General features: G+C 41.7%; 4 protein-coding genes across 6 annotated transcripts; 1 reads left to right on the forward strand and 3 right to left on the reverse strand.

Annotated features, from left to right (window-relative positions):
- The first annotated feature begins 1,656 nt into the window (after window positions 1-1,656).
- On the forward strand, window positions 1,657-21,041 carry LOC135479445 (uncharacterized). 3 transcript variants are annotated; one of them, XM_064759270.1, is made up of 5 exons: window positions 1,657-1,887; window positions 2,097-2,226; window positions 12,185-12,435; window positions 18,995-19,201; window positions 20,759-21,041. In XM_064759270.1, the coding sequence occupies exons 3-5, from the start codon at window positions 12,210-12,212 to the stop codon at window positions 20,773-20,775; spliced, it is 450 nt and encodes a 149-aa protein (XP_064615340.1). In that variant the 5' UTR covers window positions 1,657-1,887; window positions 2,097-2,226; window positions 12,185-12,209; the 3' UTR covers window positions 20,776-21,041. The 3 variants fall into 3 exon arrangements, with proteins under 3 accessions (XP_064615340.1, XP_064615342.1, XP_064615341.1); XM_064759272.1 differs by having other exon boundaries at window positions 2,097-2,218; XM_064759271.1 differs by lacking the exon at window positions 2,097-2,226 and having other exon boundaries at window positions 1,658-1,887.
- Window positions 4,849-5,199, reverse strand: LOC135479827 (uncharacterized protein K02A2.6-like). Its single transcript, XM_064759731.1, has one exon. It carries the CDS (start codon window positions 5,197-5,199, stop codon window positions 4,849-4,851), a length of 351 nt encoding a protein of 116 aa, XP_064615801.1.
- Window positions 15,397-16,251, reverse strand: LOC135479289 (uncharacterized). The gene is made up of 2 exons (XM_064759110.1): window positions 15,883-16,251; window positions 15,397-15,720 (listed from the first exon to the last, which is right to left on the reverse strand). The coding sequence occupies exons 1-2, from the start codon at window positions 16,141-16,143 to the stop codon at window positions 15,397-15,399; spliced, it is 585 nt and encodes a 194-aa protein (XP_064615180.1). The 5' UTR covers window positions 16,144-16,251.
- A 2,833-nt stretch (window positions 21,042-23,874) lies between the features above and the next one.
- Window positions 23,875-24,840, reverse strand: LOC135479828 (mannan endo-1,4-beta-mannosidase-like). The gene has a single exon (XM_064759732.1). The coding sequence runs from the start codon at window positions 24,838-24,840 to the stop codon at window positions 23,875-23,877; it is 966 nt and encodes a 321-aa protein (XP_064615802.1).
- Window positions 24,841-26,977: the final 2,137 nt, after the last annotated feature.

Genomic DNA, 26,977 nt, shown 5'->3' on the forward strand with positions numbered 1-26,977 from the left:
TTTTACGCCATAATCAAAAATATTTCACTTATACGATGGCGGAGGCCTTCCCACGTTTGACCAGAGAGGAAGCCAGCATGAGCTGGACTTGAACTCACAGTGACCGCATTGGTGAGAGACTCCTGGGTCATTACTCTGCGCTAACCAACTGAGCCACGGAGGCCCCAACCAGCATGGCATTAGAGTGAGGCAGCATTACAGACAGGAAATGACTAAATGAAAAATATTACATGTGTATCTTCGCCTGTGAGAAGAACAAAGAAACTAAATCTCCAGGGTTTTTTTTGGTTTTTTTTTTTTTTTTTTTTAGGGGGTGGGGGGTCTTTTGAAGGTTGAAGCTCTTTTTGTTTGGAATTTTTGCATGTAATGTATTGATTTGTTTGTGTTATTAACGATGCAAGTTTCATAAAACCGGCCCCGATAGCACAGTTGGTAGAGCGTCCGCATTGGAGGCGGGAGATCCAGGGTCAATCCTGGGTCGAGTCACACCTAAGACCGTACAAGAGGACGTTGTAACTTCCCCGTTTGGCTTTCAGCATGAAGGGGATAGTGGTTGACCCTTATCAGTATAATGACTCGGACGGGGCGGCTTACTTGCCTTCGGTAAGGCGTCTCAGTGAAGCAGCACTAGATAGAAGAGCGGTGGAAATCCGACCTGCAAAAAGGAGGCATATTACAAGCACTCTAAGGATTCCTTCGTCGTCATGTGACTCAAAACGTACGACGTTAATCCCTAAGCACTCATTAAACTGTGCAAATTATTTCTAAAAAACCCCATAGTTATCTCCGAATATTTCAAAATATTCGTTGCACAGAATTCGTAGAAGAATTAGGGTAAAGAAATACAATTTCTTTGTAAACAATGCTACATGGCAGTCAGTCGGTGGCCAGTGCGGATTTTGACCCTATTTGTGGACTGTTGTATGGAAAGTATGTACATAAGAAGGGATCCAGTGTCAAAATTTTTGCCACAATGTGCAAGACTTCATTACAACTTTGAGAATGGATATCTTCATTTGTGCGTGCATCTGTTAATAAAGAAATGAACCCAACCGGGCAAAAGCCACCACAAATTACATCATTGTAACTCCTAATTACATCCTGATGCAGACTCGTGCTCACATGGCCACAGACCCCCATTAGTTTTCCATAAGCGACAATGTTAACGTTTAGCGCTGTAGCTCAGTCCCAAACATTCCGAGGCCAATAAGCTTTGGTGCATACCTGGCCCAGCCTGTGAGAAAGAAGCTGTAAAAATCTTGACATAGGTTGACCGTCAAAATCTGGACCTTTACATGCCGGCAGCTGGGAGGGGTGCCTAGCAACGCCAAGGGGACGTCACTCGTAGCCTCATCACTACCTGTCTCCTTGTGTCCTCTCGCCCAGAATTTCAAACTTTCACCATTAAAACTCATACCTGCCCAAAGCTTAGACAATTTCCATCATTTTGATACCAAACATGCACCTGTACACCAAAAACGGCAGGCTGGCAGCAAAAAAAGACTTTACACCCTAAAATACACAGAACTACAATCGTCCCTACTGAAAAATGGAAGTTGTAATGGGGGTCTGTGTCCTAACATGGCTTTGTGGGAGCTAATTAGGCCCAACGCAGCTGGGGCTGTGCGCTGGAGCACGTTGACATAAGCTGATACCGAACTATGAACACTGGTTACGCATAAATCTACCACAATCAATACGCACAAAGGCCGGTTAGCATGTGGCTCAGTATTGTTCGGTTAATTCATTGTTTCCTCATATTATAATTATTAATTTTTGGTCATTTGAAACATACTGGACGTGAACAACTTCATGCTTTGGTCAACATATCCTACAAAAAGCATAAGGAACGTCTGAGGTGCAGAAACACCAAGTGTAAAGTTACCGGTAAGTGCAATTTCAAAATACGTGTGTTCATACATGTACACGTGCATATATATACGTTTATAAATATACTTTTATTGATTTTGACCCAACAAAACATTTTACGAACGTCAAACTTTATATTGTATACCGCAACCATAGCCATTTAGAAGCACTAAAACACCGAGACTTATTTCTCCGAAATGACAAGTTACTTTCGATTTGGAATGAAGCCAGTCACGTGACCTCACATAGGGAGTTTCAACCGTTCGCCTCGCCTCGCCTCGCCTCGCCTTGTTCCTACAGTCTGAGCAGCGGAACGAACATTTACCATCCACTGAACAGCAGCTGGCAGGTATCTAGGTGAGTTTAAATTTCACTTGTATGGATTTTCCACGGAATAATCTCTCCAAATATACGCCTTTAGTATACCTTACAATAAACAGACATGATCGAATACCTATTTGCAGACACAGATAGGTGTATGTGACATTCATTGCCCGGTCTACCCGGTTTCCTCCCAAAATAATGCCGGCCGCTGTCGTATATAAGTGTAACGTACAATAACTAGACATGATGGAATACCTATTTGCAGACACAAATAGGTGTATGTGACATTCATTGCCCGGTCTACCCGGTATCCTCCCACCATGATGCCGGCCGATGTCGTATATAAGTGTAACGTACAATAACTAGACATGATCGAATACCTAATTGCAGACACATGTATGTGACATTCATTGCCCCGTCTATCATTATAATATATTATATAGCTTTGAACAGCTGACGTTTCCTTTGAGGGGTGGGGGTGGGGGTGGGAGGTAGGGGGAGAGGGTGGGGGTAATGCCACGTATACTTACGCTCCCAATGCCTGTAAACTGCCGAGTGAATTCAATCAAAGTGCTGTGTAAATGAGGGCTTATCACATGATCTGTCGTCTTAATGCGGCGATATGGCCGCAGTACTTCTGAAGAGGCGTTCATTCATTCATTCATTCAATCATCTGTGATGTGGTGAGGTTTTGATATGACCCCACTTATTCAAAGTTTAGTGTTAAGTCACTTTTATTCAATAGGCTGAATATTCTCGTTTAAATTTACCTTTTACAAGTGTATCAGTAAACCAGTATGTTCGCAGTACGTTTACCAGTTAGTATCAGTTATTTAATATCAATGTTGCTTGACACCGATTGCAACCACGATACACCCCCCCTCCCCCCTCCCCCTGCAAAGTCCCTCACCATCCTTACTCTGATAAACCTCTTATCCACCCTGGCCCCAAAATGTTGCAATACACACATACACACTCGGGTACAACTGTAGTATGTCACTAACATGTCATAAACTTCAATATTTGCATAGAATCCGTCCCAGTGCAAGAAACTGTGCACCTCAAGAAGCAAAACAGACTATATCTATGAGTGACAGTTGTTGACACACTCGTTAGGCCAGTTATTTGTTCAGATCAGTTTTCTTTTCTTGTTTTCTTGCTACTTATGAAGTCCCAATCAGGCACTGAAGCGATATATAGGTCATACAATGGAAAAAATAGCAGCCTTCTCTAGTCACACTGAAGTATCTTTTTTGCATTAGACACTGTAGATTGGGGAAAATCACTGCTTCACAAATGTGAGTTTCTGAAAAATTTAATAATATTTATTTATTTATTTATTTATTTATTTATTTGATTGGTGTTTTACGCCGTACTCAAGAATATTTTCACTTATACGACGGCGGCCAGCATTATGGTGGGTGGAAACCGGGCACATCCCGGGGGGAAACCCACGACCATCCGCAGGTTGCTGGCAGACCTTCCCACTTACGGCCGGAGAGGAAGTCAGCATGAGCTGGACTTGAACTCACAGCGACCGCATTGGTGAGAGACTCCTGGGTCATTACGCTGCACTAGCGCGCTAACCGACTGAGCCACGGAGGCCCCTATTTAATAATATATAACAAATACAACTTTCACGCTTATAATTCCTCAACATGTAACATGTTAATGATAGACGAACCACATATGCCCTCAAACAGGATTCCTACATGATTTTGCTACATATGTAGTTGCCACAAATAATGCCAACCATACCTTAACAATTATCCATTCTAATTCATATTAAGTACCTGGGAACGTCTGTCAGCAACCTGCGGATGGTTGTAGGTTTCCGCCGGGCTCTGCCCGGTTTCCTCCCACCGTAATGCTGGCCGTCGTCGTGTGAGTGAAATATTCTTGAGTACGGCGTAAAACACCAATCAAATAATTAAATAAATAAATTCATTTTAACACGTAGTTAATGCAAAACGGCCTATATCTTTACTCACACAAAAGTATGCTTCCAACGAAAAAAAAAAACACAACCACAAAGATTCGAACACTTGCTCGAGGTGGTACCTGTTCTCTGTAGTGTTAACGCTGTTACGATCTAGTGTGGGTAAACAGATAACACCAAACCGGATTTTACTGGAACTGATGGAAACGTTTACTTCACGATGCCATGAGACTGGGAAGCTAATCCCATGACACAATGCGCGAGTAACATAACACTACATCCCCCTTTCTCGGGCTTGAAACTGTTCCTTTCAATTTATCAGGGCATTTTAAGCAACAGTTCATGTAAAACTGAAACTCTCAGTTATGAGAAGACTAACTGTTCCTTAGGAAATATTCAAACTTAAAACAGTTTACAAGTCAAGTCTGTTCGGTTTCCTCACCTGTCTGCCTAGCGAGTTTTAAGAGAGTCCGGGGGCTTGACCAACTTATGATTATTGTTTAAAAACTTCATCAGAATCATCTGTACAGTCCCATAGAATGCCAGTCTCTAGGTTCTGTAGTTTCTGTTGGAAGTAAGGTACACATCTGTTTTGGATGACTAACACTAACTTTGACGTTTGCATCTCCTAGGAACCAGTTGAGAACGGTTTCGACGTTGATCCCAGTTGGAGTTTAAGAATATAGGATCACTGTGGCTTCGGGTTTGCACTGTTTTCATTTTCCACACTTCTGTTTCTGTCTCTCCTTCTGCTTTTGGTCGCCTGATTCTACGTTTTTCCCATGCCAATCGGGAACAAGTGTAGAAGGCAAAACTGGAACTTTAGTTCTGAGTTTCCTTCCCATCAACAGTTCAGAAGGTGTAAATCCATTTTGAAGAGGATTAGAACGGTAACTTAACATAGCGAGGTAAGGATCATCCGCTTTGTTAAGAAGTCCTTTAACTGCCTCCACTGCTCTCTCCGCTTCACCGTTACCCACAGGGTAATGCGGGCTGCTGATTGTATGACGAAATCCGTATTTATCACCGAATTTTGCAAAATCACCCGACGAGAATTGAAGGACCATTGTCGGATACGACCAGTTCAGGAATCCCATGTCTTGAGAATATGGATTTCAGGTGTTCAATAACACGAAAAGATGTGATCGATGTCAAATAGGCAATCTCAATAAACAGTGAATAGTAATCTACAACCACAAGATAGCTGTTCTTTTTCACTGAAACAAGTCCATCCCTACGTTTTGCCAAGATAGCCAGGTATTTTTGAAGGCAGTAATGGTTCCGTTTTTGATTTCTTTCTTTCACACAAAGATAACAGTTTTCTACTTAGTCTTCAAGTTCACTGAAAGTCCTGGCCACCACACAGAAGTTTTGAGCTAGAGCACGACATTTTACAATGCCCTGGTGTCCTGTATGTAACTTATCAAGTATGTCGCGTCTCAAACCCTTCTGGAATCACCAAGCCTACTGTTGAATAGCAGTAGCCCTTGTTGAACCGTCAGTTCATGTCTTACACGCAGTATCGGCGTAACTGGTTATCTGTCTTGGCTGAACTGGGCCATTCAGTCAAACAGTATCCCATCACTCTAAACGCAACGATGTCATCCTTCAGTTTAGCGCGAATCTGGTTCAGACGATTTTCCGAAGCAGGAATGTTTTCAATAACAACAGTGACAAATATATTAGTTTCGTTTTCCTGCACGAAATCACTATCATCTGGTCGACTTACTGGAGCACGTGAAAGTGTATCTGCAGTAGCTAGGTTTTTCCCAGCTGTATATTTCACCTCATACATAAATCGCATCAGTCTTATCCTGAAACGCTGTATTCTTGGTGGCACTCAGTTGTTTAGTTTTGAGCAACGCGCACCACTCCGTTGGTTTATGAATTTGTATAATGACATCTAAAGTCTCCATTCGCTGTGATTCACCCTTTTGACATCAAAGGAAGAGCGAGGTGTCTTGGCGTAGACACGGCAAACGGGACGGCATGTGGTTTCAGGCGAATTTTGTTGCTCTTATCCAATTTACCCAGTGCTGAGAATAACTTAGGATAACGCAAGCTGTACTTCTCATTAGAGCTGCGTGTCTTGTCAATAACATTGACGCGTTTTAGAAGTTTGAGCACTGTGATTGCAGTTCGGCCTAATAATGGTTCTCTCAGACCATTCACTACGTGAACAGTTTGTTCAGTGTTCTGTCTATTTCTGGAAAGAATTGTATCGAACTCTCCTCGTACAGAAAGCTGCCTGCCGCCTGGTCCGAATAACTTTTTTCACAGTTTTCCTCGGCGACACATTCATATCAGAAATGAGTCCAGCTGGAATCACAGTTACGTCAGCTCCTGTATCTACTTTGAATGTCACAGTCTTTTTATCTCCAACCTTGACTTCAACGTTCCACGGATTTTCACTGCCTTCTGGTACGGGTCCAAGAAACGCGCAATTACTGCCCTGGCTCACATTTCCTACAGTACGTGAAGACGGATATCTAACAGCAAAAAATGTCCAATTTTGGAGCACTTGTGACAAGTAGCGTCTTTCGCTGGACAGTTTTCATATCTTTGTGGTTTTCTGCCACACCGATTACAAGACTTGGATTGTGACGTTTTTGAAGATTGACGCTTGTTTTTACGTTTGTGAAAGTCTCTCTGTTTGTGACTTTGCAATCCGTCAACATCTACGGACGCACCGGCGTCATTATTTGACATTGTTTTAGCCTGACTTCTGGATGACTCGTACGCTCTGCAAATTTCTACGCAACGGGCTAATGTGAGCTTTTTGTCCTCTAAGAGTTTTTCCCGGACAGCAGCCTCTCGCACACCTACCACTACCTGGTCGCGTATCATCCTGTCCTCCATTCTGTCGAAATTACATGTTTTTGGCAGCTTTCTCAGAGCAGCAATATAAGAGTCAATTGTCTCTGACGGTTCTTGAAACCGCTTATTAAACATGTAACTTTCATAGGCTTCATGATCTTCAGCAACGTAAAATTCTTCACATTTGCCTATAACAGTGTCAATGTCATTTGCATCCTCCGTTTCTGTAAAGGCCAATCCATCGTAGATTTCCATAGCTTACTCTCCCATACACGCTAGTAGAATAGCACATCTATAACTGGATGGTTCACTTTCTAGTCGTGATGCAACCTGGTAATTTTTCCACTGTCGGTGAAATCTTCTCAACTTTTGCTCAAGATTTCCATTAGAAACATCTAATTTACGCGGAACAGGTATATTTGCAGTATACCGCCTAGGTTGTGGTAGAGGAACATCGCCTTCTCTGTCCGAGTCATTTGTAGCCATTCTGGGGCCTCCGTGGCTCAGTCGGTTAGCGCGCTAGCGCAGCGTAATGACCCAGGAGCCTCTCACCAATGCGGTCGCTGTGAGTTCAAGTCCAGCTCATGCTGGCTGCCTCTCCGGCCGTAAGTGGGAAGGTCTGCCAGCAACCTGCGGATGGTCCTGGATTTCCCCCGGGCTCTGCCCGGTTTCCACCCACCATAATGCTGGCCGCCGTCGTATAAGTGAAGTATTCTTGAGTACGGCGTAAAACACCAATCAAATAAAGCAATAAATAAATGTAGCCATTCTGGTTAAGGGAACACAACTGTTGCAGGAAAAAAAATTATCAAAGTTCATGAGAGTGATCTCCCCTGATTATGGAACACTTCAGCGTGACTGGTGTTGAAATTTCACCGCATGTGTTGTTGTTGTACCAGTTCCGATTAAATTTTACCAAGTTCGTGAAACGATTCTGGTCTTTTCGGTCCCAAACACTTCTGACACCATGTAGTGTTAACGCTGTTACGATCTAGTGTGGTTAAACAGATATCACCAAACAGGATTTGACTTGAACTGATGGAAACGTTTACTTCACGATGCCGTGAGACTGGGAAGCTATCCCATGACACAATGCGCGAGTATACATAACACTACATTCTCTCCACAGTTTATTCGTTAGTTCGCTGTACTCTGTAGAATGCCTGACAAACTGTGACAGAAATTCGTATTTTAAACTTACTAAAATGCGACAAAATTAACAACATTATAAAGTTTATGTTTTACGTATGAAGACAAACGTTAACCAAAACAAAACTTTGACAGCACGTATGAATACATACTTGAAAACTTTCAGTAAAAATATTTTTCTGGTTAACGTTGGTTTTCACACTGTAAATTAAAAACACAGTTTGAAAGAAATATTTACGTTTTTAATGGTGGGTTTATTACTTGGCAGCCATCTATTTTATGGTCATATAACATTCAGCTTTATGCTTTTCATTCGTAAATTTACAAAATTGTGATGGGATTTTGAAATTTTGCACTGTCTTATCCTACCTCTCTGGGGCCGATTTTCCGCCTTACCACACCAGATACGTTACAAAATCAGTATACAAGATGCTACAACAAAAATGAACGCTATAAAATTAGTTCATAATAGAACGTTCAATCACTTGGTTGTAATTAAACACTTTATGCACTCGTTGACAGGCTGCCGAGATGTTCAATCATATTTGCCATTACCGGTAAAACAACAACAACATGTACGAGTGAAGGAAGATCAATCTCTCCATGTGTCAGATAGAGGCAATATTTTGGCCACGCGAAATGAAAACACAACACCATTTGCCTCCAAAGATAATGGTCAAGCAAGCCAGATAATTTGTCAAAGAAACCGTTCATGGGAGGAACCACATGAGGTCAGATTATATCCGATTATATCCGAGTTTGCCCGCTGTTTATGGCATTCATAGCGCGGACCTCAGCATGGAGCTAAACCACTGCCACAGTGCAGGGGTGTCCGGACAATAACCAGCTACACCTGATTAAAGAACAATAGTCACTGCTACTGACCAATAATGTTCACACTTCACTTGTCATCACAAAGTGGCAGGTTGTAACTTTTAATCACTACCTAAACTATTGAAGTCGGGTACTTGCTATTTGGAAATTTTTGCATGTCCGATGCGGCAATCAGCATTACTGTTGAAAATCTCGGCCGCTCAGGACAGGCTGATATAGAATTTGATGGCAAAATATAATGGCCGCTGGACGCGTTGGACAGGTGCCCACATATTACAGGTCGTTTAACATGGAAAATTGTTTGGTCGCGGCAGAGAGTGGCCGCTTACGGAAGATGGACGCTGATTACAGGTGGCCGTAGGTAAAGGTTTGACTGCACTTTTATGCTGTTTTAACAGACTATTTGTGCCATATTCACTGGAATAGTCTGCCGAAGTAACTGGCATCACTCAGACTTTCTGTTAAATAATCCGTAAAATTTAAGACATTGTACATTCACGGCTGGTAGGGCAACGCTACATGTTGTTTTAATGGAAACGCTATGCCGGTATTCATAGCTGATACATGCACGAAATACGACATCCACTTTTTGTAAACGAACCGCTACACCAACTTCCCGTTATGGAACGCTACATCCACTGTTTGCAAAAGAAACACTACATCCGCTGCTGGTAATGAAACGCTACGTACACTGTTTATAGCGGAACGTTGCGTTTACTGTTTGTAATGGAACGCTGCTAATACGGTCTGTTATTTAACGCTGCATTCCCTTAATTTATGTGAAAGGTAAAACTACATTCACTGTTTGTAATGTAACACCAGAGAGGACGTTTGTTATGAAACGCCACAATCCTCGGTTGTTATATGGAACGCTGCAAACACTGTAATGAAACGCCACGATCGTCGGTTGTGGTATAGACCGCTGCCAACATTGTAACGAAACGCCACAATCTTCATTTGTTATGGAACACTGGAACACTGTTTTTAACGAAACGTCACATTCGTCGTTTGTTATGGAATGCTGAAAACATTGCTTGTAATGAAACTCCACAGTTGTCGGTTGTTAAGGAACGCTGCAAACGCTGGTTGTAGCCAAACACCACAATCGTCGTTTGTTGTATGGAACGCTACAAACACTGTAATGAAACGCCACAATCATCGGTTGTTGTGGAGCCCTGCGAACACTATAAGTGAAGAAGCGCCACAGTCGCTGTTGTTATGGAACACTTCAAACATTATAGTGAATCGGCACAATCGTTGTTTGTTATGGAACGCTGTGAACACTGTTTGTAATAATCCGTTTCATGTGACATTGGATTTCATGTTAAATATTTGTAGATGTTCACGACTGTATGTATCATGATAAAAACTACCTTGTCCGCCCCCTCCCCAGCCTACCTCCAACAGACTTATTATCCACCTCTTTTACATTCACAGTGTCGTGTTTTCTGTATGTTAACAAAACAAGAACTATTTAAAATATAAGGGCTTACCTACACTCAATTTGATTGATTTTAACAGGAAGACTGTTGTCTGAGTGATGCTAGAATGTACTCTGTTATTTTAACAGAATGTATTCTGTTATTATAACATAATATTGTCATATTTAACACAATATCCTGTTGGCCTAATAGAATGTTTATGTTGAATTAATAGAATATGTGTGTTCTTTTTAACAGAATTGTCTGCTTCAATAACAGATTACATTTCTAGTTTTTATTTATTTATGTATTTATTTATTTATTTGTTTTATTTGATTGGTGTTTTACGCCGTACTCAACAATATTTCACTTATACGACGGCGGCCAGCATTATGGTGAGAGGAAACCGGTCAGAGCCCGGAGAAACCCACGACCATCCGCAGGTTGTTGCATGACCTTCCCACGTACGGCCGGAGAGGAAGCCAGCATGAGGCCACGGAGACCCCGAATACATTTCCAGCAACACTCAGATAACAGTTTCTGTTAAATTTAACAGATTAGATTTTGACAGTAGCTATGTAAGTACGCTTCCTGAAATTGACCCCTGTGCGCTTGTACTTAAAAGTGGCTAGTGACCTTGCGTGTTCAACTTAAGTGTTCATTAAATGTTAAAAAACACTTCAACCACAAGTAAAGGTCGGTGTGAAATACCTGTACCCAAATACGTGGAAAGGTTTGCCAGCAAACAGGGGATAGTCGTGGGTTTCCCCCGATCTGTGACGGGTTACCTCCTAAAGTAATGGTGGCCGACGTCGTATAAGTTAAATATTCTTGAGTACAGCTTTTAACACCGATTAGATAAATAAATAAATAAATACTTCCGTGATACACAGGACAAATAAACGCCTGCAAATCCAGGACTTCTTACAGGCGTAGCTAAAACTCTGCATTCCATTTTCCATTGTTCTGTGCTTGTACGATTTGATGTTATTGGTTTTTATCAACAATTCGATAATTCTGGTCGTATAATCACAGTACCGGTGTAACAAAACACCTACAGCGTCGATAGTGTGCTAGCAGGCAAAGGGTTGTCTCGAGTAACCGGTTAAATATGGCCTCTTTATCGATTTACCCCAAGGGTCTATACATCTCTTTTACGCGGAACGTTACTCGGTGGATTTCCCTATCTGGCCATAGGCTTGAAATATTGCCAATCTGTTGTTACACCCTAATCATTCAGTCATTCATTCGAATCACCTGAGCCATACAGCAAATCTCAATTGCTCAGGACCAATAAGTATGTGCTCGAATCCAGCTCACCAGCCAAATAGTACACTTGGTAGAGCGTCCGCGTCGGGAGCGGTAGATCCAGGGTCAATCCTAAGACCTTAAAAGAGGATGTTGTAACTTCCTCGCTTGACGTTCAGCGTGACGGGGATAGTGTAACAACTGGTTGACCCGTATCAGTATAATGGCTCGGGTAAAGAGCGGTGAAAATCCCGCCCTGCAACAAGGAGGCACATTACATGCAATCTCAGGATTCCTTCGTCGTCATATAACTGAAAAATTGTTAAGTACGGCGTTCAACCTTGAGCACTCACTCACTCGAATCCAGCTCTGGTTGATTCAGCTAAATGCGGCTTTAGGTCAGTCTGAAGTTTCCTTCATTCATCGATCTAGCAGCCCTTACATATGTGACATATATTCTTGATTATATATACGCGTTCTGTACCAAGTAATTAAATACAGCAAGGACAATGGAAGGAGGAAAACAAATGGATGAAATTATTGCCTTTGCATTTTTTATAAAAATGCTTGCATTTTTTTGTAGAACTGGGCTACGTTAATCTTGAATCATGGGAAATTCAGACAGCCAGCCCCCTATCCCACCTGGATCAACTGTGACGATGTGGCCCTCTCAGATTCTCTTCACGCACGATAGTATCAGTCCGAACTTTCAAGACGGCCGATGTTTGACGGAAACATACGATGATATCGTATACAAACGACTCGACCCGTCCACAAGGTCTATCCACCCCCTGGTGGTGACCTATCACAACGGAAAGTGGTGGGTTATTCGCGGTAAGTTGAACTTTGACCCGCCCATTCTGTCAGTCCCCGATTGGTGACCTGTCACAAGGGAAAGTGGTAGGTTATTCGCGGTAAGTTGAACTTTGACCCGCCCATTCTGTCAGTCCCCGATTGGTGACCTGTCACAAGGGAAAGTGGTGAGTTATTCGCGGTGAGTGGAAACTCTGATCGCTCTTATCAGCCCCTTTGTTATTTGAGCTATGTTGAACAGGTTCACTCTAAATTAGCTCCTTGGTGGTGACTGTACAAAGTAAAGCGGTGGGTCATTTGAGTTGAAGCTATTTGAGATCATCTGAAATATTTATCTATGCGTAAATAAATACATATATGGGATCTATGATGCTTTTAGTCCAGTATACACAGTCCAAAATAAGCCGAGTCAGGAACGCTTCTGTGATAAAATTTTTCAAATATGGTGATATTTGCCCACCCGGCACATTCCATTATAACATACAAAGGTACACCTTTGGTTCTAGCATGAGACGTGGCAGCACTTCTTGTGCTGTGAGCACAAAACACTGATGTGTCTATACCATCTCATTTAAGAACTGTTTTAATCCATCTGCTTATGGTATCTCTGCTGACTGCATTATGAGGTTTCTGAAAACTGATTGGAAGTCGATTGTTCTCAGCTCTTAACCTTTCAGTCCGAGTAACATACTCTTTCAGATGTTCCACCAGACGATTATCCATATCATAAGCACATAATTCTATGGGTTTCAAATGCCGTCCAACCTTAGTCTGTTTTAACAGTTCCTTGATATTAAAAATACATTTGTTGTCTGTAAATATCATGTATTTGAAGTCTACGCTATGTAAAGTTTGGCATTGCTGAGCTGTCAGAAGGGCCAGTAACATTGTGAGTTTATGAGTCAGATCTTTAAGAGAAAGGTTTTCTGAGGTTGACATTGCTTGCAGATAGTCAAGCACAGTTGTGACATCGCAAGTTTGTGTGTATCTGGGAAATGACGGTCTGTCAGTAAAAACACCTTTTAATAGACGTGACACAACTGGTGGAGAACCCAACCTTGCTTGTTTCTCCGGCATGATCAACACAGCCAAGAGTGCTGACCGTGTCGTGTTCACAGCACTGTACCCTAAGTTTGAATCAGTAATTTATCCCCAAAAATTAATAGCTAATTCTACAGGTGGAGAAATGGGATCCGCCCTCTTGGAATAACAGTAAACCAACCATCTCTTAAGATATGAATCATACTGTTTGTGTGCTGTGTCTTGCCATGGGAGTAAGATGTACTGGATAGCTCTTTCTGAAATATTTCGACGTCCAAGGGATTGCCTGAGAAGAGACATGCCAACAGAGTTAACTCTCTGTGCAGAATATGAACTGCCTGTGGTTCGCTGGGAAGTGACAGTGTCCGTTTGCCCCTTGGTAAAACAACTGGATAGCAGGTCAGCATTCTCATCAACTTAGGAAACCATGTCTGCGTCGGCCAGTTGGGTACAATTATCCCTTTGCCCTCTTCCACCTACTGGAGTACTTTCTTCTGTCGACCAAAGTCCACCTGTCTTTATCTGTCCATACACTGCCCCCCATCCGCTTAAGCAGACATCTGTATTTAATGTGACCTCAGGTGTACCCTGACTTACGACATTAAATGAACGGTGGATGTTCGTAACCCACCACTGTATGTCTTCCTTAGAGGTGGTAGAAATTTCCATGTGAGGATCGAAATCCCCTTTACTATTTTTCCAAGCTTCAGCCTTATCATTATCCAGCTGACGATAGTATACAGGCCATAAATCACACCAGGAAACTTCACGTTATTAGTCCCAAACCTCTAGCCACTTCTCTTATTGATGGTAACGGTTTTTGAATCAAATCTGGTAGAAAGTTTTGGGTGTGCTCTGCTTTTTATGCTGTTTACCGTACTGTCATTTTCGCAGAGTCTAATACAAAACCTAAATAGATCTGTTGCTGTGAAAGCATTAGAGCTGATTTTACAGGGTACACAATAAACGCAATCAAGAGTATGTACAGAATCCCGCATATTACAAAATCAGTCATCAAAAGTGTCTCCTTTCAAATCTGAATCATCAATTTATGCAGAAGACCGGTGTCCTTTCTTACGAAGGGTAGCAAAGACCGGTTTTAGCAGTTCTGTGAATTTCCTACAGGATACCAGTCCATTATTTATTTATTTATTTGATTGGTGTTTTAGGCCGTACTCAAGAATATTTCACTCGTACGACGGCGGCCAGCATTATGGTGGGTGGAAACCGGGCACAGCCCGGGGAAACCCACGACCATCCGCAGGTTGCTGGAAGACCTTCCCACTTACGGCCGGAGAGGAAGCCAGCATGAGCTGGACTTGAACTCACGCCAGTCCATTAGGAAAGCATGTGTAATTGTAAAGATTACATCGCCACTGAAATTTTAGATACTTCTTAGAATCAGAACCAACAGAATTGGGTATTAGGCATCTTTTAGGTCTACAGAAGCCATGTAGCAGTTTTGTTTCATAAGTTTGATTGCAGAATAACGGCTGTCCATTTTGAAATGGTGGTACTCTACCTGTTTATTCGGGCCTTTTAATTTCAATATCATTCTTGAGGTGCCATCTTTTTTACGCCGCAGAAATACAGGAGATATGTATCCTCCAGCTTCACGAGAAGAACGTTCAATGACACCTTTTTTGAGACGTTTCTGTATTTTATCATTAATAACCTGTCGCTCAGTGACTGACATTTTTATTTCATTGGGCGTTGTGGATTGTTCTTGATATGAGACAAAATCCATACCCGAAACTTTCACAGTGTCTAAAAGTTCAGCATCAGAGGTATTTTTCTCCCATTCATGAAGAAATTGTTGTAATCTCACAGCATGGAAACTCTCCACTTTGACTTCCAAATATTATTTCAATTCTAAGATGTAATTCTTGAACTAAGTACTCACCTGAGGTTCAGATGCATTATAACCATGTCCGGAAGCATTTACTTTTTCTCGGCATCCTTCCGGAACGATTTCTTTCTGAGGAAGTACTGGGACTGCCAGTGTTGATGTTGCCTGTACCGAAATGGCTTCTTGTTGTTCCGGCCCCGGCCTAAAAAATTGACCTGGCCGTCACGTTCAGTCTTAGTCCTCGAAGCTACTGTGTAGCCTATTTTGTTAGTTTCTTTTACATCCTTCAGTTGTTTGCACAGTTCGTCCCCGAACAAATTGCTCATCATTGGCACATGAGGTGAACAGATTGCCGCATACCCCCTGATGAGCGCAGGTTTGATTTGTTTTCGGCGCATTAGTCGTATGTCACATGACTAAGAGGCCAATGGCGTCCGTAAACAAGGGCATTTGCTTGTCTACGTCACAACCGAAGTTTCCGTCAACGGGTTTCACCGTTCGTGCTCCGAAAACCATGTCAATGACCTTAGTGCCCGCAGAAGTTGCCCCATTTACTGATCTCTTCATGTTTGCCATGCGGTGTTCAGTTTTCCCCAGATTTCGGGATTTCCTTGGGCTATCATCATATTTTGACAATTCTCCGGTCGATTATGTTTCAGAAGCAAATCTTTCAGCTTCTCACCACCAAGACATTTGTCAAATCTCTTGTTGACCCGTCCACTTAGTTTTTCAGGGACAACAGAGCTGACTTTGTCATCACCTGAATACTCTGATTCAGTGTCATCAAGGATGTCACATTCTGGCATCATTATTGTCGTTGAATAGACCACTAACATCATCAGAGTCACTGTCGCTAATGGGGTGATCGGCTGACTGGCGTTTAGCCTGGCGGGTCGGTGTGTGATCGCCCAAGGATTTTCGTTTCCGTGAATCGCTATCTCCGTTGGAGGGTGCGGCCTGTGGTTCAGGGGTACGCCCCGCGGCAAGTGTCTGCCATGCCTGACCCATTTGTGACATTGATTCCGCTATTCCTTTCATACTATTGTGCATATGTCGCATAATATTAAGCATCGTCGTCGTCCTGGCGTCATGACTGTCCGATCTAACCTGGGTTAGGTTAGATTTTGACGTAGGACACTCGTCATCCGAGTCTAATATTTTGTCACCCTCGGAAGCTGACAGGCGGCCATTGTCGCTGCACATGTCGACGTCGGTCTGACAATTCGGCTGTGCCATAATTTTAGAGATTTCTTTAACAAAATTTGCGACTTAATTGCTGTAAAGGCCTATATTGGTAGCAGGGTCTGCTACCAAATGGAAACAGAATATAAAAACAAAACGAGAAAGGTCTTCTCGTCGACAACAGTTCAGATCGGCTGTAGGTTACATCCGCCGTTGCTGAGACTATTTGGAGCTCTGATGCTTGAATAGCACGTGCGATCTCACATGGTTCCGTAGTTACGTAACCATGACACAGTAGAATTTGTAGTTTAACAAGAGCGTACGGTGACTGAAAAAACACAGGGTGCATTTCATTGGATATCAGCGGTGCGATCCTGACCAATCCAATGCAGGATCGTGCGATTAAATGGTCTAAACATTGGGCTAATATATGTGAATCTGCACCGAAATCCCTTGTGTGGATAAATAAGATTGTCATTTGAAATAAATGTATTAAAGTGGTAGTTTTAATGAAGGCAGAAATGTCCATTCTCTTGTATTTGTTTATTTGTTTGGGAATTCCACACCATCTTGTGACATATAACCCGAGAGGAAGCCAGCACGTGCCACCGCGTTGAAGAGTGGCCCCCCAGGTCATTCTGTTGCGCCAGCGGTTCTGTTTTAGAACGGTGGAACTATCCCCCCCCCCCCCACCCACTCCCCCTTACTCTAACACGTAAAATATCGCTTGTCGGAAACATGCCATTCTTTAAGAAAATAAGGAATCGCAAATGTTCTCACGTGTCACGTCTGCATTTCCCTTTGCATTGTCTGAATGTGTATATTAAATGTGATGACAAACTCTAGACCAGTGACGTCTAATCTCTTGCAGTTAAAATAACTGTATCAAGTTTTGTCTACTTCTTCTTAAGCCATGGTGTTCGAGTGCGTGTAATGTGCTACTATTTTGGCATTTATATGTACATATTTATATGTAGGACAAAACCCTAGTTGAGTTTTATTTTATTTTATTTTATTTTATGTATTTGATTGGTGTTTCACGCCGTGCTCAAAAATATTTCAGTTATACGACGGCGCGGGACCTCAATGGCTTAGTTGGTTAGCGCGCTAGCGCAGCGTGATGACCCAGGAGCCTCTCACCAATGCGCTCGCTGTGAGTTCAAGTCCAGTTCATGCTGGCTTCCACTCCGGCCGCACGTGGGAAGGACCTCCAGCAACCTGCGGATGGTCGTGGGTTTCTCCAATTCCTGCCACCATAATGTTGGCCGCGGTCGCATAAGTGAAATATTCTTGAGTACGGCGTAAAACACCAATCAAATAAATAAAAAAAATGTCGACCAGTATTATGGTGGGAGAAAACCGAGGAAACCCTCGGCCATCCGCAGGTTGCTGACAGACATTCCCACGTACGCCCCCCCCCCATCCCCTCCCACCCCCTTTTCCTAACTGAGGCAAATTGACAAGAGTATATTTCACGGGTTACATGTTACCATTTGTTATTTATTACACGGTTGTCACTTCTCTGCCTATTCTTTTTTTATGCTGTTGTCTTTTTATATTCAGCATGTAAGTGAAATACACATCTGGCATCACCCTGTCTGTCCGTCCGTCTGTCTGTAGACACGATTTTGTCTATGCATCTCCTCTCAAACTACTGAGCTGATTTCAATTAAACTTACCATACAAAACGTATGGTATCTGAATTTGTGCATGTTTAAGTTTAGTGGCAATCTGGTAAATTATTTTCATAATTACTGCGTGATAATGATTTCCATGTATTCAGATGTAGTCCATAAATCTCCTCCCAAACTACAGCACCGATTTCTCTTAAACTTACCATACATCTTGCCTATCACCTGAAGCTGTACATACTTATCTGTAATCTCAGTCTGGTAATCATTTTCATAATTACCGCCATTTATGACCTTGTGTAATAACATTTTCCATGTATTCAGATTTTGTCTTCCTAAAGCACTGAACCTAATTCCATGACACGTATTATATGTCTTCCCCATCATCTAAACCTGTACGTGCTTACGTTTAACTGCAACTGGGTAATTGTTTTCATAATTACTCCCGTCCAGGTACTTATAGTGGATTGTCATGCACTATTCTGATCGAGACATTTCTCCAATCAAGTTGGATGTACTAGTAGCGCAATCAGTGCACACGACGAAAGACCTATGAAACAATCTGTATGAAGCCAAACTTAGCAACACGAAGTCCTGTTGTTTCATTTAAAGTTTTCTTTGTTTTATTTTTGGAAATGTTGGGAGATAGAAGAGATGTAGTTCAGACGTCCGGATTCTAGTTTGATATGCTGTAGAAAAAAGTGAGGATTCCATGTGGTGGCACGGCACCTCGTGAAAGTTAGGGGATGTATACTTTCGAGTTTGAAGTTGACAAATTTCTCACAATAACAGTAAAGAAAATCAGTGCGCTCGTGTAACCTAAGAAAATTAAAAATGGACGCTTAAGCCTATCAGCGACACTAAATAATCCTTGTAGGTAATAGACGTCTGTACCTGTACAAGGATCTAGAGAAGCGACGATTCGTCAGAGAGGTGCTGGTAACAACGGAACTGTTTGACGAGGCTTTGTACAACAGACAGTTCTCCTCGAGGACACATGGAGCCTCCGCAAGAGTGAGAGGTGCCCCGAACTTTGACAGAGAACTGGATCGAATTATACAAAAATGGAACCGGGAAAATGGCGGTGAGCAAATCGTCTATACATATATATTTTTATCTACAACCGTTTTTACAATTAAGTGTGAACTTGAAAATTGGTATAATTATTTTATTTATTAATTTGAATGGTGTTTTACGCCGTACTCAAGAATATTTCACCTTTACGACGGCGACGAGAATTTTGGTTGGAGGAAGTCGGGCAGAGCCAGGGGGAAACCAACAACTATCCGCAAGCTGCTGACAGACTTCGGTATAATAAAGACCGAACTAGGCATCAATTAACTTAAAGGATATATGGAATGGTAGTGTGAAACGAAGAGTATGGCTTTAGAAAATGGAGAAAAATATGGAAAGTGGGGGGGGGGGGGGCAGTTTGAGGCATATTTCGTACATCCTAATAAGCCCTCTATATTATGCATATTCTCTGTTAGTGTTCGGGAATATTCCGAAATGACGTCATCGATGAACATACCGTCACCGTTGATGTTACCACATCAGTTTACTCAGTTTCTGCCCTGTCTGCCCTGACCGCTGGGGCCTTAGAAAAAAGTTAAAAGCATTTTTACGCCCTAAGAAGTATGTGTAAGATGAAGGATTATCAAACACTGTCAAAGACAATAGGTCGATTTATTTTGATTCTTTAAGATTTTTATCAACCTGGTAAAAGGCATTTGAAACGTTTGATTCTATGGTGGCCCTTTCTGACCGTATTACGTCTTGGGAGACCTTTTATGTCACATAGCATACACAGACTGCTCGACTTCTGCATTCCAAATGCCTATTCTGTATTTTCATAATGTATAGGTTACTTCCCCTGAAGGAAGGTGTCAGAGCAATTATTCATTGCTGTTAGCATTTGGAAGTGCCAGTCATGGAATTTAACCAACCACAGTGATCACCTGCGACTAATCCGCGTGTGTAAATTCTTGTAAGGTTAACTACTTTTGAATCATTGCAATTTGCTTTTGTGCATTCAGAAACTGACAAAGTAAACGGCAATATTTTCCATAGCCCACATGATTTAATACTAAAAAAAAGGACAGGTACCTGCCGTCAGATGACATATATCCTTGAAAAGAGAAGTAACCTATGTATTACCAAAATACGGAATTCCGTGGTTGATTAAATCCCATCACACATCTTACTTCCAAATGCTAACAGCATTGAATAATTGCTCAGGGTACAGTTGTTCGAAAGTGTATTAGCGGTGAAGCCCGGTATTAGCTTTCATCTGAACTAAAGTGCCATTTGTTTTGTATTAGGCCAAGACGGCTATTAAAGTTTAATCCTGGCTTAACTTTTAATACAATTTCGAACAAATGGCCCCTGATATCTTCCGTCAGCTTTTAATGTTCTCCCTTCAGATTTAAACTGACATTTATATATAGTATTGTCTGTATTATTAAAAAGCGGAGATATAAGAGGTCTACATCATTCTCATTTTGTCTCTTTACTTTAGATTCGATAATATTAGGCCTATGTACTTTCGTACACTGTTATGGACAAGTATCTATCAAAAACCTACTTTGATCTGGTTAATACAACTTACATGAAAATGCACGAGATTCTATTCTTGTTCCAGGTTGTGCCATTATGTAAACGTTCCGGCCACTTTGGGGATCACGCATTGTTTACCACGGGTTCCAGACATTGGATGATTAACATCAAAGGTCTTTATGGACGGAATCAAATCTACATTTGACTGATTATTGTGGTATTAAAAATTATGTTCAATAAAAATTAGGTCTTCAATTATGAAGACCTTGAAAGTAAACCTAGTTGAACGTGCTATATCAAATAATACACCTCAAACAATTATTTTACCTATTTCTTTGAGTCAGAGACAATACACATAAATTGTGAACAGAAAGTAATTTGCTCTTGTTGTGCATGAGATGGTTACATCTTGAGAGTAAGATGCATATGGGGGTTTAGCGGTAAGGAAAATATTATGCAAAGATATATATTTTTATTATACGCAGTTTGAAGCTGAAGATCGCTTGTTCTCTACCGATGAAGTGTGCATATCTGTACGTCACACCTGGGAAAGTTGGTCAGTAACTTACCGATGGTTGGGTGGTTTACTCCAGGAAGTCCAGTGTCCTCCATCCATAAAGCGCGGTTGTGTAAGAGAAATATGGAGTGTAAAGTAGGCCTATGTATATGCTCTGGGTTTTTAACGTCATACTTAACATTTTTTTTTCGAATGACGACCAGGAGTCATTAGTTGTGTGTACATGTTGTGTTGTCTTGCAGCAGCGCGAGTCCATGCCGCCAATGTGCTGCCACCACAGAAGTATAATACCGAAGACACATTATACTGACACCGGGCCAACCTGTCCTGTTTCATTGCTTTAACCTCTCAGTGCTGACAGGCAGCAACAAAGAAACCAAAGAGACGCCGAGGCGGACGCTCTATTTAAAAAATAGAGGCCCTCAAAAAAGTCAATTGCAAAGTACATGTGTCCCCATCCGCAATCGTCCTCAAAACTGTATATAGTGGCTAATTTACAAGTTATATGATGAATTGTTACTTGAACAGTTGTTGGATGTTTCTGTCGTTATGGTGCATTTAGTATCTCCGGCTGAAGGGCACAGCCACTGATCTTTCTGTAGTTGCAGGCGCAAATCCAACTGCTTCACTGAGCGTTTGCATTGTCAGTCGGATTCGAGGTTTCATCCAACTAAGTGATCCCCACCTTATAACGCAAATATTCTGGTTTCCTCTATACTCAAAACGACCGCTGACATAAAATATAAATATTCTTCATTACCGTATATATAAAACAGCAATCAATGATGTACGACTGTAACAGCAATGATATGTAGGCTCATATTCAAGGCATATAAATTATAATTTTAGACTAGCATTGGTTGACGAATGTATGAATGAATGCTTGGGGTTTAACGTCGCACTTAACAATTTTTGAGTCGTATGATGACGAAAACTCGTTAGGTGTGTGTACCTATACTGTGTTTTCTTGTGGCACGGCGAGTCCATGCCGTCAAAGTGCTGCGGCCACTGAAGTATCATGCCGAAGACACCAGACATGACACCCAATCCATGCCACAGCATACTGACACCGGGCCAACCACTCCTTTTTTCTTGGTGTAACCCATCACTCCTGAGCGCCAAGTAAGTAAGCAACAAGTACCATTTTTAAAGTCTTTGACATGATCCGACACGGGTTTGATCTCGAGACTCCCGACTTTGACGCGGACACCCTTACCATTAGGCCAGCGAAGCGGTGCTTAGCTTGACGACGTAAAGCCTATACATGTACTTTACTACATGGGTTTTGTAAAGTTTTGTAAAGTTTGTCGCAACGCGACATCAAACGCATTAACCATGGTGACATATCTCTTAATATAATATACATAATACTGTATATTATCACGGAAGTTACACCTGGCACATGTTTAACAGATCGATCACTTGTTGGACACATCGTAAACACACAAGTATATATCTTCTCCAATTCGCAAAATCTATCGTGCTCAAATGACTAAATTCTCTGTTGGCTTTAAACAAGAATTAAATAAATAATTAAATTAAATTCTGTGAAATGCATCAAATCATGGTTTAAAGGGGAAGAAAACTTAAAAACATGACACTATAGGCTGAAAAGAGCACATTTTTTTCTATTTGGTGGTGCCTGCTGCATCATTTTGCCATTTTTCCTCGCCATACATGTAAAGCTAAAAACGGCAAAGCTGGCATAAATCGCTGAGTTCATCGCGTCCTCCATCTTTAGCACCTTGTAATTTATACTGGGGGTGTGTTGCCTCTCAGCCAGTGAGAGTCGTTAAAACTGCCGGCTTGTTCGTGTAAACTCGGAACCTACATCCAACATTCCGGATTCCCAATCGTCAAGCGGAAAACGAACTGTATTGTTCGCTACCTTCTGGGAAGAAAAATTCTACCGGAAATGTGCGAACTGCACCTCGGCAATTCTCCTCCTAACACAGAAGACTTCAGGACTAGTTCTTTGGCAAAATGGAGTTGCCCACAGCGGATTTTGGCACTCACTTTATTTATAATTTATCAATTTGAGGTACATATTAGAATTTTTTATGGCATGCACCTGTGAGGAAATGCACACTCTTTTGCATGGTATTTGATTGATATTTAAATTTTCGTCTCATTTAAGTATCGTACTGTTGTGTCATTTATCTCAAGCAAACTCCCGATATTGTGAAGTTGTTTCGAACGTCCCTTCAATTATTTGTTTTTCAGTGTTGAAGAATATCAGCTACATGTTGAAAAGTTCATTTTTCATAGTTAATGTGGGCTGTAATTAAGGAGGTTTTCAGAAATCGTGTCTTGAATTGTTGCCAAACGTTAAACCCATTTTTGGCACTAAAAATCCATTCCCATCTAAAGAAAACAGTCGTATATATAAAAACACAGTATCTGGAATTTTGGGTTTTATATTTGGTATTAAGTAATTAAATTGTATAATCGGATCTAGTGCTTGGTAATCTAATAGTCATGTTATAGATTCAAACGATATAACTGTGATTTACGGTGAAAACATTAGGTACCTTTGTGTGGGCAATATGTCTGTGCAGGCTGACCATTGTAATGTCGGCTTCACGCATTTGTGTCCGGCTGTGTTCGTATCACATTCGAAACAACCTTCAAGTCCAGACTATTAATGTGACAAAATAACTCACACTACCTGTAACTTCCGCATTTTATGTATACAGATCGGGCATTTCCCGACTGAAGACGGTTATATTGTCGTGATAAAACTGGAGAAAGTCGGCTTCCGATGGATGTCCTTTATAAGGCAACCATATTGAACAGGCCTGAGCGCATCTATTGGTCCAGGTCATAATGTACGCCAGCCGCCTGGTGACAGGACTGGCTTTGATAGGGGAGAGAACTCTGTTCATCCAAAAGCTGTGATTCTTCTCAATGCCGTTGTGTTGTAAACCGATTTCAGCTATGGCTGGTATTTTGCCGCGTCTTTCTGCCTCGACCACTAGCTCATGAACATGGTGGACGTACGTAGGAACTAAAGCGTCAGTAAAGACGTTATGGTAGCCGTCAAACGCCATTACGTCCACGTAGGCGTCCCCTGGAAAGGTCTTCAGATAAGCCGTTGCTGCACCATCTTTATGGAAGTCCAAATATTGGTCGCTCGGAGCGTAGACGTAAAGGAAGTTATGGACTTGTTTCGTGTCGCGGAGGTATTCCACGGTGAACCGCCATAACTTCGTGTAATCATCGGGTGTGTTTTGCGCCGCGTTGTTTTGACCGTACCAAAACCACTTTGCGTTGTTTTCGTGAAATGGTCTGAAGATAACTGGGATGTAATGGCCTTGGTCGTCCTTGAACGTGTGAACGAACGCAGCAAGGGCGTCTAAAATGGACAGCAACTTCTGGTGCTTGTCACCTCCTGGTAAAATTCTTCGGACAGTATGCAACACCTCTCCGCTGTCTTGTTTTATCAAGTTCGGGCCACCTGTTACAGGATTGCTCATTTCCATGTGAAACGCTATTAGGTTACCACGTGCGTATGCTCGCTTGCCAAGTTCCGAGATCATGTCCAGCCCATTAGTATCTAAGTCAGCAAGGTTAAATCCGATAATCCCGGGATAATCTCCTGTCATTGACTTTATGTCACAAAGTTCATCCTCATGGTGCTGGTGACTCATCTTTGGCTGAAAGAAAATAGATAAAGCTTTACTCTCATCTTAAACTTAATTGCTATCTTTTCTGTTGCTTTATCTGTATGACGGCCAGGGGTTGGTTTCATGAAGTGTACTTAGTGTTAAGTAGCCCCTGGCTAGGTGCAGTTTACTTAACTAAGTGGACTTAGTCATGAAGTCAGTCCCATGCAGCCGCAGAGCAATGAAGTATTTTCAACAGTAAGTCAAGTATCCAAATCACAGTTCAGGTATGTCACAGACTCTAATCCCAAAGTGTGATGCTAACTTTGTTAATGAAACTTATGAATGAAACTGAGCCCAGTTTCACGAAGCTCTCTTAACGTTAAGAGCTTTGCAACTACCACGACGACGTAATGCCTACAGTACTGGTTGCTGTGGTAGTGAAGTGAAACCGGGCCCTGGACTTTGTTAATGAAATTGGATTTGGGGATCTGATATATATACACTATACCTCGATGTAGAAGTAGCCAAAAACTAGTGATGTCCAAGGAACATTTTGCCTTGTCTCTAATAATCTTTCTCTGCTTGACTATGCATTAGAAATGGACGGTTTCTTTCTTTTATCTTTTTAACCACTAAAGATAATTTGTATCGTTGTAGCCACTAGCATTAAAATCTCATTTCTTTTTCTGTCTTTTTTCCCAATCTTTAGCTTTATAACAAGTCACATGAAAATAAAAGTATACTTAACAGTGTATGCCCAGCCGCCAGCATGTTCGTGTCGATAAGGGGGTTTCCATCCGTAAATACCATTCTGGGTGGCCCTTTGCTGGCCAAAAATGATCTTATCAGGGTTCTGGGCCAACTTTTGGAGGCGATAGAAAAGGATCCTTGTCTCCTTGGTAGCATTTTTGTCAATAGGTTCTCCTAGAACGTACTCATTGGTAAGCAACAGCATTAACGGAACCAACACATACTTAAAACTCATGGCTTCTGAAAAATACGTCAAAAAAAACCCATGGAACAATATTCTGCATTTCTGCACTATCTGTCAATGTCAATGTCAATGATTAAACAGGCTAAACGTTGCCATATTTGTAGTGCTGCCTCACTGGAATGCGATGCCGAAGACGTACGACATGTACTTGGTTATCCTGACCACCACGTCGGAAAGCATAACATGGTTGTGATTTTTCAAGGAATTTGTAGTATCCCCACTGTCTCTGTTCGTAGGGCCTTGGTAACTAGAGCAGTCTGCCAGCAAACTGTGATAGTGCGTACGTTATGATAGCCTCGAAATGAACATATGTTCATATAACATATTATATTTATTTATTTATTTTATTGGTGTTTTACGCCGTACTCAAGAATATTTCACTTATACGACGGCGGTCAACATTATGGTGGGAGGAAACGGGGCAGAGCCCGGGAGAAAACCACGAGCATCCACAGGCTGCTGGCAGACCTTCTTACGTACGGCCGGAGAGGAAGCCAGCATGATCTGGACTTGAACTCACAGCGACCGCATTGGTGAGAGGCTCGTGGGTCATTACGCTACGCTAGCGCGCTAACCTACTGAGCCACGGAGGCCCCCTGTTCCTGTTCCATTATAAGGCCATATATTACCATAAATCAAGAACGCATAAACGACATCAACTTACCTGGCTCTGCATAAGCTACAGACTAGTAAAAGCACCTTGATAACATGTCAGCTTAAATTTTACCAGAATATAGGTTCTAGGGGCAGACAAAATTAACTGTGTTATCTTGTAGACGGTGACGGCAGCGACCACCACATGTTAAATGTCAAAGTATATACATGTAGAACACTTCGTCCCTAAAAGTCGCGACGTTCTGTGCCATTCGGTTTTAACTTTGTGAAACGAGGTTTGGCTGAATGTCCATCAGAAATTAAGATAGCGTTATGCAGACTGCATCTTGAAATACGATTGTGATGCTATTTACGCTCGTTTTGAAGAATTCTGAACGTAATGGACCCTATTATGTATATAATAGGGGAGATGTTGGCAAAACATAATATGTGGGAATTTATTAAACAAAGTTTATTTGTACATTTTATAGTACCATGTAACACACTTATAAAAGTTTAAAAGCAGTTGACAAAAGATACTAAATTACATAGATATCTTGCCATGAGAATTGGACAAAGCACAGCGATATC

Source organism: Liolophura sinensis, chromosome 12, assembly GCF_032854445.1.
Source record: "Liolophura sinensis isolate JHLJ2023 chromosome 12, CUHK_Ljap_v2, whole genome shotgun sequence".
In the NCBI taxonomy this organism is placed as follows: Eukaryota; Metazoa; Mollusca; class Polyplacophora; order Chitonida; family Chitonidae; genus Liolophura; species Liolophura sinensis.

Bases quoted from the DNA above. Each gene is read 5' to 3' on its own strand.
- LOC135479827 (XM_064759731.1), bottom strand. From the start codon at position 5,199: ATGGTCCTTCAATTCTCGTCGGGTGATTTTGCAAAATTCGGTGATAAA.
- LOC135479445 (XM_064759270.1), top strand. From the start codon at position 12,210: ATGGGAAATTCAGACAGCCAGCCCCCTATCCCACCTGGATCAACTGTG. The intron at 12,436-18,994 runs GTAAGTTGAACT...TAATCCTTGTAG, and splicing joins AAAGTGGTGGGTTATTCGCG to GTAATAGACGTCTGTACCTG.
- LOC135479289 (XM_064759110.1), bottom strand. From the start codon at position 16,143: ATGATGTTAGTGGTCTATTCAACGACAATAATGATGCCAGAATGTGAC. The intron at 15,721-15,882 runs GCATGGCAAACA...TTGGCCTCTTAG, and splicing joins TCTGGGGAAAACTGAACACC to TCATGTGACATACGACTAAT.
- LOC135479828 (XM_064759732.1), bottom strand. From the start codon at position 24,840: ATGAGTCACCAGCACCATGAGGATGAACTTTGTGACATAAAGTCAATG.